Raw genomic sequence first — 14,710 nt, 5'->3', positions numbered from 1 at the left:
CTTATGTTTGGCTTGGTAGGATAGTAGTGAAAGTAATTTCATTCCAACATCATCATCTGACATTTGAAGGAGGGAGCTGGTTCAGAAGCTTATAGGGAATATGGAAAACAAGCTTGAAAATTTCATGTTATAAAATCCCCAAAGCATATAATAAGGGCTGACTATAATTCAGTTTGTTTTTGGTAAAGTAGATGAGTAATTGACAGTGTGACAAGCATGTTATGCTAATAGAGCTGTTGAGTATTATCTAAACGGTTTAAGTTGGAAGGGGCTTTAGAGATCATCTAGTTTAGCCAGTACGTTTTTTTTTGTAGATGAGCAGACAAGCCTAAAAAAAAGTGAAATTTCTTGTCAAAAGTCACACCAGTAGACAGTGACAGAACACCAACTCAAATCTACTGTGCCATATTATTGTTGTTTGTCTGTTTCAGTTATGTCCTACTCTTTGTGATTCGTTTTGGGGTTTTCTTGGCAAAGGTACCGGAGTGGTTTGACATTTCCTTCTGTAGCTCATTTTACCAATGAGGAAACTGAGGCAAACAGTTAAGTGACTTTGCTCGGGGTCGCATAGCTAATAAGTGTCTGAAGATGGATTTGTGCACAGGTCTTCCTGATTCCAGGCCCAGTGCTCTGTCCGCTGTGCCACATAACTGCCCTACTATGCCATATTCTCTCTCTGTATTTTAACATCCACTCTAAGGAAAACCCTATGTGTAATGACATTGCATGATAGAACTAAATTTTTTCATTGCAACTATTCCTTTCAGACTTTTTCAGTCCTAGTTCCATTTTGTCTCTCAAAGTCTATGCTTGGCAGAACCTTTTAATGTTTTCACTTGCTCTGAATTTCATTCATTTATGATGTTTGCAGGTAGAGGACTTCACAAGTGTTTATGATGAAGTTGATGAAGATCAGTACTCCAGAATGGTCCAGGCACGGCAGGATGATGACTGGATTGTGGATGATGGTAGGCCATACAAAATCCCCTGTGTGAATTCACTGTGTCATTCTTGCTTATACTAAGCAAATGGTAAATGTTGCTCTTGTGGAACATACCCATGAAGGTATGTTTTTTTTTTCTGTTAGGACATATTAAGAAAAAATAATACGATTGTGTCCTGACCTAAAATTCTTGAACTCACCTGAACAACAACAAAAAAACCTTAACAGTTTCCCTTGAATGATAGACATAGTAAGGGTTTTGAAGGAATTCTGACTCCCAGAAACAGATTAAAGTGATGACCAAATAAAAGGAGGAGCTACTTTTGATTAATTCAGTTAAGAGAAGTATCTCTTGAGTTCTACTTTGAGTAGGTTAAAATCATTAGATGGTGTTATTGAAATGGGAATGCCTTATTTGTTAACCAGTGAAGTATCCCTTAGTTTATCACAGACTAAATCAAGAAAGATGACTGACCCTTTGTTTAACTTAAAAGATTGGGTGGGGATGGGAGAAAAGAGGGCCTTTTGTTTCCTAGGATTGTAAGTACTTCATCAAGGGTCCACAGTATTTTAGTTCTGTTTCATAAATCAAACCTAGCCTTAACCTAGACTTTGTACCTTGCTTTGTCTTGCTGAAGGAATTTGTCTTATTTTTTTCTTGAATACTGTAAAATCCAAGGAGGCCTTGTTTGGGTCAGAGAAAGTTTTATTAACAAGGGAAACTCTGCTCCTTTAGCTCTTCCTTCAAGCAGCAAAGTTTAAAAAAATACACACATATGTAAAATTTGCCTGTAGTGGCTCTTAGCTAAGTGCATAGAGTATGAAGGTTTTCCCCCACATTCTTGAATTGATATTCTATTTGTAAAAGTTTATGTATTTTCATGTTATCTGCTTAGTTGATATGTGGGAAGGGGTAGTCAAGTAAGCTCATAAGTATCCTTGAGGAGCCCCAAGCACATGCTGTATAATTCTTTTAGGGTTATATAGGAATCTGAAGGAGCAGTGCAGTGCTTTTCTTGATTCCAATCCCAAACTGTCCATACGTGGATTGTGGGATCTGGTCCGAGAATAGTGAGTTGTTTTTGGCCCCTTTCCTTATCTCATAACTGACCTGAGCTACCCTGTTCACTCTTTGTGTTAAGGAAATCTCATCTTGAGGTGCTTGTGATGGTGGTTCCAGTTCTTTAAGAGAGCAAACCACCAGTTATACCCTGAGTCACATCTACTTTGGTCCAAGTCATTCATCCCTTTTACCTAGTTGTATATACAGTAGTCCCCCCTTATCTACTGGGATATGTTCCAGGACCCCTGGTGGATACCTGAAACTGCAGCTAGTACCTAACCCCATACAGACAGTTCTTGTTTTAACTTTTAATACCTATTTTAACTTCACTGTACAGTACTGTGCTTTCTCTGCTATTGGTTCAAGGCTCTGTAGCTTCCCACCTCCTCCTCACCCCCTCAAAACAAACAAAAAACCGTTTATGTGAAAGCAGAATGCTGCTGCTACTAGATCTGGGGCTTGGCTTGAGACCTCTGAAGGAATCTTTGCCCTCTCTGTCCACCTACTCATGTCTGTCTTCCATCTTCACTTTGTTACTGCATGTCTGTCCCGGCCCTCACATATTCTTGAACTGTATGCTGGCCCTCTCCTTCCATGAGGACTTGACCCCCTTCCTGCCTCCGTCATTCCCCTGAAATTTTTGGTTGACTGCAGGTAAGTGAAACTGTAGAAAACGAAACTGGAGATCGGAGGGGATTACAAAAAATCTACAGAGCAGAAATTATGTGCTTGTCTCCTAGCAGTATATGTTGTAACAAGATGCTGTGTGATGTAGAAGTGGCATCTTATGTGCAGCATTAGATAGGGTTAAAATGCCAGTAACCAGTGTAGAAAAATAATTGCTCACAATAGTTTACTTTGTTCTTGTAGATGGCATTGGCTATGTAGAGGATGGCCGAGAGATTTTTGATGAGGACCTTGATGATGATACCTTTGATGTCAGTAAAAAAGGTATGAACATATAATTTTCAAGAGCACGTTATTGGTTGGTTAGAAGAATTGTCCAGAGTTTGAGATGACTTACTATATGGTATTCTAGAATAGTTGGCTTGTCATAGTTTTTTTTTTTGTGGACAAAGAATCTTCTTTAAAAGTATACATTCTTTTTTTTTTTGCTTTTTTAAAATAGTATTTTATTTTTTCTCAATTACATTTCAAGACAATTTTAACTTTCATTTTTGCAGGATTTTTAGTTTCAAGTTTTTCTTCCTACCCTCCCCCTTCCTAAAATGGGAGGCAATTTGATATAGGTTATACATGTGCTATCATGTAAAACATACTTACGTATTAGTCACAATTGTGAAAGAAGAAACAGATCAAAAGAAAACACACACACACACACACACACACACACACAAAACCAACAAAGTGAAAAAGTATGCTTCGATCTCCATTCAGAGTCCATCAGTTCTTTATCTGGTTGTAGATAGCATTTTTCTTTGTGAGTGCTTTGTACTTGTCTTGGATCCTTGTGTTCCTGAGAAGAATTGAGTCATTCATAATTGATCATCAGACAACGTTGCTGATAATGTGTACAATGTTTTTTTGGTTCTGTTCATTTCACTTGCCATCAGTTCATACAAATCATTTCAGGTTTTTCTGAAATCTGCCTGTTCATCATTTCTTTTCTTTTTTTTCAGCCAAAGACAAGGTTTGTTAGAACATTTGTCACATGGGGCAGACTCTTAAGGAGTATGAACATTAGTGAGTGATTGGCAGCTTAGAATCTGAGCCCATGGCTAGATTATAAGAATCTGAGCAGTGGCTAGATATTAAGAATCTAAGCCTTAAAGTATACATTCTTAAAAAAATTTTTTTTGTTAGATATCATTTATTAATATGTTACCCAAATATCTCTCAGATATTCATCAGAATCATTTTTTTTTCTCCCAGAGAACTATTTCATAAAAGAGAATATTTTTTGAAGGGAAAAAAGGCAAGAGGAAGAAGAGTAATCAGTAAAATCAGTAAATAAATAAAAAGCATATTGACAGTCTAAAAATATATGCAATGTTCTACATCCGTGGACCTCCTACTTCTGCAGAGTAGTGAAAGGCAGTGTCTTATGTCTTCTCTGAGCTTGTTATTTGTAATTCTGCAAGATTCTCTTTCAATTATTTTGTCATTGTTGTTATTTCCATTTGTATGTTTGTAATTGTGTATGTTATTTTCATGACTCTGCTTACTTTACTCTGCATCAGTTCATGAAAGGCTTTCTGTGCTTCTCTGTATTCATCACATTCATTGTTTATTATAACGTAATGACGTTACATTACATTCATGTGCCACAGTTTGTTTAACCATTCCCCAGTTGATGGGCATCTACTTTGTTTCCAGCTTTTTTCTACCTCAGAAAGTGCTGTTATATATATTTTGGCATATAAGGGGACTTTTTCTTATCAGTGACCTGCTTGCCGTGTGTGCCTGTAAAGACTATGTTCTAGGTTTAGAATGAAATTTATTTTATATAGGAAACTTAAAGATCATAAAATCAATTAATTGAAAAGCATTGAGCACCTACTGTGTGCAAAATACTGTGCTAGATACTGGTGATTTGAAGACAGAAGTGAAATAGTCCCTCCCTCTGAGGATCTTAAATCTAGTTATGGGAGCAGCATGGACTCAGAGATATATAAAAAAATAGATGCTAAAACATAAGATAATTTTTGGGGAAGGCACTAATAGCCAGGGAAAGCAGCAAAGGCTTCAGATAGGAGGTGGTGCTTTAGCTGACTTTTGGAGGTAATTAGGTACTTAGGGATTCTAAGAGGTAAGACATTCCAGGCAATGGGAGACAGGTTATACAGAGCCATGAAGAGGGAACATAGAATACATGAGGAAAAGTAAAAAGACCAATTTAACTGAACTAGAGTGTGTTTGAAGGAGAGTAATTGTATGATAAAGCTGGAAAGGTAGGTTTGGGCTGAGCTATGAAGGTGGAAGGGAAAAAGCATTTAAGTGCCTCTACTCTGTGCCAGGCACTGTGCAAAGTACTTTTACAGCTATCATCTCATTTTAAAGGCCTTAAATGTCAAATAGAGGTGTTTCTGTTTTGTTCTAAAGAAGGTTAATAGGGACTGTTGGAGTTTTTTGAGTTAGGAGAGTGACACAGATAGACCTGTACTTTAGCAATATCACTTTAGCAGCTGAGGGGAGGAGGATGACTTGGAGTTGAGCGACCAATTAGGAGTCTAGTACGTAGTCTTAGTGAGGGGTAATGAGAACCTGAATTAGTGTGGTGAGTTTGAGCGGAGAAAAAGAAACAAACATGAGAGATAATTTGGAAGTACCAGTACTATGGGGAAAAAATAGCTTTTTAAACTTCTTTTTAGCATCCAAAGCCTGTAGTTTTCATATTTTGTGGATGTTTTGAGTGTTAAGGCAGCAGAGCTTCAAGGCTAAGCAGATTTTGATTGAAGCCCGGCCTTAGAACACATACTGGCTGTGTGACCTTGAACAAGTCATTGTTTAACCTCATAGTATACTAGTTAACTCTCTAAGAGTGTAAGTTGCAGATCAGCATTTGTAGAGGGAGTTTCCTCAGGTAGGAAGTCCCTATATCCACATTCCTTAGTTGTTCATGAGATAATATGTTAATATTTTTAACTATACTTGAGCTGATAGAAGTCCATGATTTTTAGCCATATGGCACCACCTGGAATAAATAGCACTTTGGTATTCCAAAGATGACTTTTTGCCATAACAAAAGATTATTGAAAGTATTATGTTTTCTCAGATGCAGTCCACACTGATCTTTCCCCGGTGTGACATGCAGATATTGTACTGGTAACCTAATGTAGTCAAAGAGTCAGATGAAGGAGGGAAGTCTCCATTGTCCCAGACGAATCCTCTCTGGAGGAGTTACAGAAAGACATAGACGGCACTTGAACAGGATGATCAAGCATCTAATAGGCATTTATTAATTGTTTTTTGACACGAATGAGAAGGCAGTTATGATCCTATCAGAGGAACCAGTGTCGATGCTAAGATGATGTCAGGATTTAGAAAATCCAAATAGTTGGCTAGTTTTATGTTGAAATTGAGAGTTGTATTTATGGAAATCATAAAATAATTGGTTTTTCTTGGATTTAAACCATTGATTAAAAAAAATTATTTTAGTAAAGAAGTTTAATTTGTCAAGTTCATAGTGACTTGATAATCTTTAGCACTAGAAGGACCAGGCATGTGAATTGATGCAAAAATCTTATTTGCTTTGAAATAAGTTTTCATCCTGCAGTTTCTATTTTCCTTGCCTTACAGATTAAACAAAAAAAAAGATACACTAGGCCAGTAGACTTAAAAAAATTCTGGTCATTCTAGTATGAACACAAACAAGTTCATGTTTGTTCCTAAAATGAAAGGATTTAAACAGCCTTCCCTTATAATTTGATCTAATATCTAACCAAAATTAGCAGAGACTCTAGAGCTGGAAGATACCTTAAAGATAATCTAGTTTAACCTGACTCCTTACATGTGGAAACTGAGCCTTAGGAAGGTAAGGTGAGTGCCCAAAGTCTCGCTGCTTGTAAATTGGGAGGCCAGTAATCAAACCCGGACTCCCTCCCTAATTCCAGGGATTCCTTATCAGGAATTTTCAAAGAAAATGTCTAACTCAATTTTATTTGGCTATGATCAAGATTCTTTCCTTTTTTTCTTCTTAAAGAGAGTGCATATGATGGTGTAATTTTTTCATACCCTTCAAAATAGGTATCTTCAGCTCCTTGTGCGCAAAAGGCAGATGATGAGACCTTTAATTTACCACTTTGAGTTATTTGGGGAGGTAGGCAGACATTCCTAATGAATTTGTATTCTGGCAGGAAAAGGTGATAAAGCATTCAAAGACAAGAAGAATGTAAGGAAGGCTGTGGTATCAAAGCCAAATAATATCAAGTCAATGTTTATGGCAAGTGCTGGAAAGAAAACTGCAGATGTGAGTGTTTCACTTCTTCACTTTTTTGTCTTTTATATTCAAAGGTGAATTGAGTAGTCGTTTTGATGCCCTTTTAAATAATGTCACAATAATTTTCCAGTACTTCTACCCCCCTCACCTCAATGGAATCCTCTTGTTTATCAGAGAAGTATAGCTAAGCAACTAAGCATGATCTTATCTGACAGCATTTGCAGCTTTTGGCATCTCTTGTCCCCAGCTTCTTTATCTAGGTGAGGGAGATATCTTTTGTTATCTGTCATCTGAGGTCCCTTGTGGTCACTTAATTCATTTAATTGGAGTTTCACTGCCTTTTAGTGGTGTTTTCATTGGTAAACATTGGGTATATAGATCTACTGACTCAGTTTGATTCAGTCTGTATCAATTCATGCAAGTCTTCCCAAGTTCCTCTGAATTCCTTTTTTTTTATTGTTTTTTTTGTTTTCTTCTTCTTTCCCTTATTCATCCCCTCCCCTAGAAACTTCTCTGTAGTTTAATCTCATTGGCCTGGGACATTGAGGGGTTAAGTGACTTGTTCATGGCCACAGGTAGAACTTGAACCAGATTTCCTTGACTAAAAAGGTCAGCCTTCTGTTCCATATTCCACATTGCTTCTTTGTTATTTCTTATGTTATATAATAGTGTTTCATGTCATCCATATGCCATGATTTATTTTGCCGTTCCACAATGGATCTATGAGCATCTACTTTGTTTCTAATTAGTTGCTACAACCAAAAGTGCTGCCGTGAATATTTTTGAGCACTTTTATTGACTTTCCTCATATAATTCCAAATTGTTTTCCATATTATTTGGACCAATGAATTAAAAATTCTGTTGGGCAGATAAGTATTCAGTAAATATTTCTTGAATGAAAGAGGTTTTTGTGAACTTATTAAGCTAGCAAATTGGGCCTGAATATTCAGAATTTCTATTCTTGCAGACATCATTGCAAGACTGTGGTGGTCTGTTGGGTATAAACGAACTCAGTTTATACAATATGGAGTTTCAAGTTGATGGAGTCATCCAGATAGACATATACTTTAGGCAGCCTGTGATCCTGGAATGAGAATGAAACATCAGGTCAAGACATATAGAATTGGGCTCTTATATATGCAGGGGATAGAGCAGTGAAAGTGGATGAACTGTTAATAGGAAAAGATTAGGAAGCCAAGCCCTAACCTGTCACATCCTCACTCCACAGACATATTGGCTTGATGCTCTTGATTATTAGGTATGGGGACTAGGCTTTCTCATCTTTTTGTTATACCACTCTGCTGTCTTTGACTCTATTCCTTGTGCACAGAATATAACCTTTTTTGTGAGAACAGATAAACTATGGGTTCTTAGTCATCTTTTGGTTTTGTTTTCCAGAAAGTTGTTGACTTGTCAAAGGATGACTTGCTAGGGGACATTCTGCAGGATCTTAATGCTTCGGTAAGTTATTTTTGTGGACTCCAGTGAGGAAGAGATTCAATGATAGTAATAACAAAGACTTTTTAAAAAAAATCTTGTCTTTGTGATTTCACGCCTGTGATTTTAGGGATGTAGAGAACTCACTTTGAGGAAACCTCTACCAATGTAGGTCATCAGCTGCTCTGCAACTTAAGAGTCTTAGGAAGTTTTGTGTGGGCACTGAGAAGTAAGTGACTTGCCCAGGGTCACACAGCCAGTATGTGTCAGGGGTGGATGTGAACCCACATCTTCCTAACTACTGCTCTGTCCATTATATCTCACTACATGTCTTTGTGAAGTGATTGAAAAAAAAAACACACCCCACCCATCAGTTGAATCACCTACTTATACCCTATTAGGTGAGTAGTTTTCAGTAGTTACCAGCTATATGATTATGTGGTTTGATGTGTGTGGGTGTGTATTCAGATATATGCAAGAGTCTGTTCTGTAAAAGTATATATCCTTTGTATTCCATAGCTATAGTATATCTTGTTCCATAAATAGGTTGAATCCTGTCAATCTGAAACACTTTCAGCCATGAACTGCTTGCTTTTCTTGGGTTTAGGTGGGGAGTGATTGAGAAGTCAGTTGTAAATGCTTGGGATTGACGACAGAGCTCACAAGGACCAAGTCCTTGTTCTGAAGTCAGATCCCTTTCTTCTGAATGGCCAGTGATTGAAATCACTGGTACCTTCATTGTCTCCTCTCCATTCCATGCTGTCTTCTTAAACTCAGTGTCCTGGAAAGACAGATGGAAAAAGTGTTTAATTTTTAAGAGAAATAATTGGTACGGGGTGGATTTGATGTCTGTTTCGGTTTTCTAGTGGCAGTATGGTTCTGTTGCTATAGTAACTGCTTTGCATAAGCATATATGTTGTATCGGGGGGAGGAGAGACAGAAAAAAAGCATTATTTGTTGGGCTTGGTTGGGTGAAGGAACATACTTTTTCTGTCTTGTGATAAGCCAAGCATGGTGATGAGTCTGTCTTACCCCTCCTTTCAGACACCTCAGATAACTCTACCACCTGTAATGATGCTGAAGAAGAAAAGACCCACTGGAGCTTCACTGAATCCTTTTTCTGTGCAGATACCCAAGGTAAATAAAGTGCCTCAAAGAGATTCACATCTCTTTTTTTTACAAGAGAGAAATGCCTCTATATTTATTTTTTCTCCTGGTCTGGAGAGTTATTGCCTTTTGATTTTTTATTTTCAATATTTCTCCCTCTTCATTGTATTGTTTCCTTTATCTCAAAAACATGTGCATGAGCCTGTCTCTTTCGTGCACATTTTGTGATACCCTACATTTGTAGATAAATACTGTATTTAAGTTACATTGACCCTGGTACTGAAAAATGAGAAAATTTTCGTTCCCATACACCATTGTATTTTTGTACGTGTACTTGACTGAAATGACAGTGAAGCAACTATAGTCACATATTGTAAATAGGAATGGTTCTCTTTTATTTTACTGGTGCCTGGTGGGTTAGGAGAGTCAGTGTAGTCATAGGGCCTAGATTTAAGACTTTTTTTTCCTTGATATTTTTAGGCAGCTCCTTTGGGGAAAAATGATGTTTCTTTTTCAAGAAAGGAATCTCCTGTGACTCCTGTTCACTTAAACAGGCTGATTACATGGCCAAGCCTAGTGGTATAAAGCAGAAGCCCAAGGACATTGAACAGATGCAAAGTGTGTTAGCAAATTGTGATCCTGTGGAGGTGCAACAGGAAGATGCTTCTGAAGGTATTATGTCGATTGTTTAAATTGCAAAAAATTGAAAAACTTGCATTTTGGATCATGAGGAAGCTTTTAAAAAAGGCAGTTCAGGTATTCATTTTGAAGTGAAAATGTAGTTTTGCAAGATAATGTTTCTATTTCTCCTGACATGTTGGGCTCCATAGCTGCCATGGGTGATGATCACAGCATGAGTGTTTGATGCTTCTAGGAGAGGAAATGATGAAAGAGGAGGAGGAACAGGAGGAGGAAAAGGGTTTGATGGATTTTGAAGATGGAGACTTTGATGATCCTATGGAAGCCGATGAAGCTGATGAAGCTGACATTCTCCCTAAAGTTACCAAGACCCAGGAAGAAGAGGAGGAACAGGAAAAAAGTGTGGAGCCGGAGTTGTCACATTTGTAAGAACTGTTGGTTAAGAATGAACTTCATCTGTTAGATTGAGCTCTAATCGTTCTCTTGCAAATAGAATTTGTATGTTTCTCATGTGATTTCTGCAGAGACAGTTTTCTTCCAGACGTTTCTTGTTGGGACAAAATGGATCAGGAAGATGAAAGCAGTTTACAAACCCAAGACATCCAAGTAGATTCAAATCGCCTTCCACTGGTAAAAGGGACAGATGGTGATCAAGTCTTTCTGTTTTATTGGCTGGATGCTTATGAAGATCAGTATAATCAACCGGGTAATTATGTTTGTACTCTGTTGTCCTGGGAAAGAGTTTTCTCTAGAAATGCCATTTGAAGATTGTAACTAATACAAATATGTTTATACTGGGAAAACATCACTTTGTTTAGGTTTACAGTGTAAAAAAAACATCAGTCCTTTATCGTATATACTTTTGGAAGGGAGCAGAAGCATGGAAATAAAAAAAAAGGTGATTCAGAAATCATTTTTATTTGGTGTTTACATGTGGTTTTGTTTAATGAAAAATTATAACCTTAAAAGTCAATAAAACACTGAGACATACAAAATAAGAGGTCAAATCTTATCCTAAACCTTTAGCCTTTAACAACATGGGACTAAATGAATTAACAAATAACAAACCAAGAAAATACTTCAGTTTTCTGTTGCCTTCTGGATCTGCTTAAAATTCAGCCACCACTGGCTCTGTTTTCTTTACCTTTTTCTTTCTTTTAAAAATATAGTTGCAGTTGATGGTTCTGTTGATTTCACTCTGCATCACTTCATACTATCTTTTCCATATTTCTTTGTATGCTTCATATTTATTATGGTACCATAATGTTTTATTACATTAATATGCAATATTTTAATCAGCATTTTTCAATTGTTGGACGTTTAGGTTATTTCAGTTTTTTTGTTTGCTATTACAAATACAGTAGTTGTGGATATTATGAATATATTTTCATATGTACTTTGTATGTAAAACAGTATTTAGGATTTCACTTTAGGCAAAATAAGGAAGGCATAGTATGAAATCCAAATTTCAAAGGATCAGGGAAGCTGTTCAGTTCCCCTGTTTTGTCCTTCTGTTACTTATGGATCATGGGATGTGTGGCTAGAAAGGACCTTAGAGATAATCTAGTCTAACATTCCTTTCTTCCTTTCATTTTACACCTATGTAAACTGAGGCCCAGGGAGTTTAAATAATTTGTTTAAAGACATACATACGTAACATGTAGCTAAGTAGGGATTTGAACCCAGGTCCGACTCTTACTTCTTTTACCAGGTAAGTATACTGCTTTTTCCTTTCCTTATAATCTGTTCTTAAAATGGAAATTCCCCAGTTTCTTGAGACTAGTGAAAAATATCAGTTGAGTCTGAGCTGCCTTCTCTAGATGATAAGGAAGGTGGTTCAGTGTTTGGGTTTCACACTTTGGGTTTCTTTGAAAGCTCTTTGCAACATAGAAGGAATATCAACAAAGAAAGTAATTAAACACAGTAAGGGCTAAGTCTTAAATTATCTGCAAAAGGTTGTTATAACTGGAAAAAAACTGATTGGCAGAAATATTCATGCACTTTGGCATATATAAAAACTTCTGACAACCCCTGGAGTAACAAACTGATGTTTATTAATTTCTTCAATAAAAAATAGATTGGCTTTATAAGTAAATATTCACCCAGTTTACCTATGGAAGATAACGGTTTTTGCCAGGTGAAGAAAAAGAATTCTGTTCTCATTTCTTTTATTTCCTCTAAACTGCCAGTTGAAGATGGAGTAGTAACAACTGTTGACTAAGACTGTGGTAAATGAGTTCTCTGTATCTATGTACGTATGTATGTATGCCAATTCTAGACAATAAACAGGGTGGTAATTGCAGCTATTGGGTCTGAGACTTGAAAGCATGTATTAGTGGTATGGAGAAGAATTAGCATAGGGGTGGGTTGATTGAAGTCTGGACAGTTCCCAGTAAAATAGGCCTTGAATAGTCCACTTACTTGATTAATAGTAATTGACAAGGCTTGAGTTTGTGAAGCTCAAGTAAAAAATATTTTTTTCTTTTTTCCAAGTGAAAATGTGACTGCTATTTCTATTTTTTTGCATCTTGCTGTTATCACAAAATAGTATCCTAGTTGGGAGTGCCAGGTCGGGTCATGGAAAGTGTCAGGAGATAAAGTATTGAGCCCTAGCTATGTTATGTTGTGACCTTGGGAAAAAATCACTTCCTTTCTCTGGGCCTCAGTTTCCTCATCTTTTTTTTTTTAGGCAATTGGGGTTAAGTGACTTGCCCAGGGTCACACAGCTAGTAAGTGTCAAGTGTTTGGTCTGAGGCCGGATTTGAACTCAGGTACTCCTGACTTCAGGGCTGGTGCTCTATCCACTGCGCCACCTAGCTGCCCCTCAGTTTCCTCATCTTTAAAGTGAAAAGATTGGACTAGAAGAATTATAAATTCTTTTCCAGCTTTAATAACTTGTGAATTTCTTTGTGGGCTCAAAGTATGGAATGGCAGGTTTTGGAGATTCAGATTGCAACATTGAAAGGATAACTAAGTAGAAAAACTGTGTGTAACAATTAACTTGTCAGGCTCATAGTTGTTACTGAAATCTCAGATCTAATTTTCCCAAAAATCTTTTATAGCATTCAAGAGCAAAAATAAAATAATACCATTTGATCCATTTATAGGGAATTTTTCAAAGGGGAAAATGCTCTTCTATTTTTTTTTTCTGGTGACAATCTATAAACCAGGTATTTCAAGATTAGAAATCATAGACCTAACTGGAATGTTAGAAATCACCTAGTCCACTTAAAGATGAGGAAAATAAGCTTATAGAGATGAAATTGATTTGCCATGGTTTATACGAGTAGTAAGTGGGTCATCTGGAACCAGAACAACATAGATTAAATGCCTGCTGTTAGAGGAGGTAATCTTTCTCCATAAATCATGGTCCTTGCCCTCAAGAAGCTTATAGTCCATTAGAGGTTAAGATAATACAGATCACAGTTGATACACAGTATTTAAGTGCCTTCAAGTGGTAGAAAATTGTTAGATTTGTATGTTAGGTCTGAGAAGGAAATGACATCAAGTAGGGAGAGAAAGAGTAAGGGATGGATGTGGAGGAGGATCAAGATGGACATTGTGGAGGAGGTGGCATTTGGATTGAATTTTGAAGGATAGGGCTGAGTTCAACAGATAATGATGAGGAAAGAGGCCATCTAGGTATTGGGAACTATATGAGCAAAAGTATGGCAGTGAGAGAGATCAGGGCATTCTGGGGGTGGTAGTGGCAATGAAGTTCAGTTTGCCTGGAGTGCTTGGAAAGGATTAGTGTGAAACAAAGGTGAGAAAGTAAAGTGAAGCCAGATTGTGGAGGGCCTTGAATCTGGGAAGGGATGTTTATATGTTATTTGTGAATGAGGAGCTGCTGAACATCTTTCAGTAGAAGGGTGATGTGGCCAGATCTATTCCCAAGAAAGATTATTCCAGCTAAAGTATGAAGGCTGAATTGGAGATTGGGTACTGTAGAGGCAGGAAGACAGGGTCTTCTGGCTTGCAGTTCTGTGCTTTCTTTCTTATATTTTGCTCTTTCTTAGTTTGTCTTCTGCAGTTGTATATCTTTCTTGATGACTCTGATGGCAAGGGGTTAAATAAGAGATTGCTTCAGAATTTTTTTTCCTCTTTAATCTCAGGGGATTGAACAGCTTCATCATGATAGCAGGTAATGATCACTTGGTGAAATCAATGCCACTAATAGAAAATAACTACTCCAAAAGATCCTGCTATTGTTTCTCAGTCTCTTAGAGCTTCTGAGTAAGTCAGTGGTTGCTGAATGCTACATAATTATGAAAAGATTTTTACTCTTTGATATGGGAAGATATCCTGTCTTCATTATGACTTTTTCAAGGTTGAATAATCCTGACTGCACCTGGTTTCAGCGAGTAACTTTGGGGGGAATATTCTTTTGTTTACCATGATCTTTTTGTGGCAAATGAGGCATAAACAGTGTCAAATGCTTTGCGTGAAGTGTGATATTAGTTTGACTGTAAAATGAGCTGTTTCAATTTTTGAAGCTAGTTGTAGGGATTTTATTTTCCTTTGCTAGGAATTTTTTCTTCTGTTTTTTAAACTGTTGTGAAATGAAACTTCATTTTTCTCAGCTATGTCATACTTTATCATTTCCTTTCTTCTCAATTATTTA

At 37.0% G+C, this 14,710-nt stretch overlaps 1 protein-coding gene across 1 annotated transcript in view; it reads left to right on the top strand.

The window, feature by feature from the left end:
• The window catches only part of POLA1 (DNA polymerase alpha 1, catalytic subunit), a 331,346-nt gene that overhangs the window by 7,210 nt on the left and 309,426 nt on the right, over window positions 1-14,710 (top strand). Inside the window, 9 exon segments of the mRNA XM_020989869.2 lie at window positions 872-968; window positions 2,877-2,957; window positions 6,824-6,936; window positions 8,305-8,367; window positions 9,388-9,480; window positions 9,931-9,991; window positions 9,994-10,122; window positions 10,325-10,514; window positions 10,614-10,795. Of these exon segments, the coding sequence (XP_020845528.1) occupies window positions 872-968; window positions 2,877-2,957; window positions 6,824-6,936; window positions 8,305-8,367; window positions 9,388-9,480; window positions 9,931-9,991; window positions 9,994-10,122; window positions 10,325-10,514; window positions 10,614-10,795 (1,009 nt within the window).

This window comes from Phascolarctos cinereus, unplaced genomic scaffold (genome assembly GCF_003287225.1).
Source record: "Phascolarctos cinereus isolate Bilbo 61053 unplaced genomic scaffold, phaCin_HiC Scaffold_726;HRSCAF=1367, whole genome shotgun sequence".
In the NCBI taxonomy this organism is placed as follows: domain Eukaryota; kingdom Metazoa; phylum Chordata; class Mammalia; order Diprotodontia; family Phascolarctidae; genus Phascolarctos; species Phascolarctos cinereus.
Note: the sequence above shows the minus strand (reverse complement) of the source record. Positions and strands in the feature narration are given on the sequence as shown.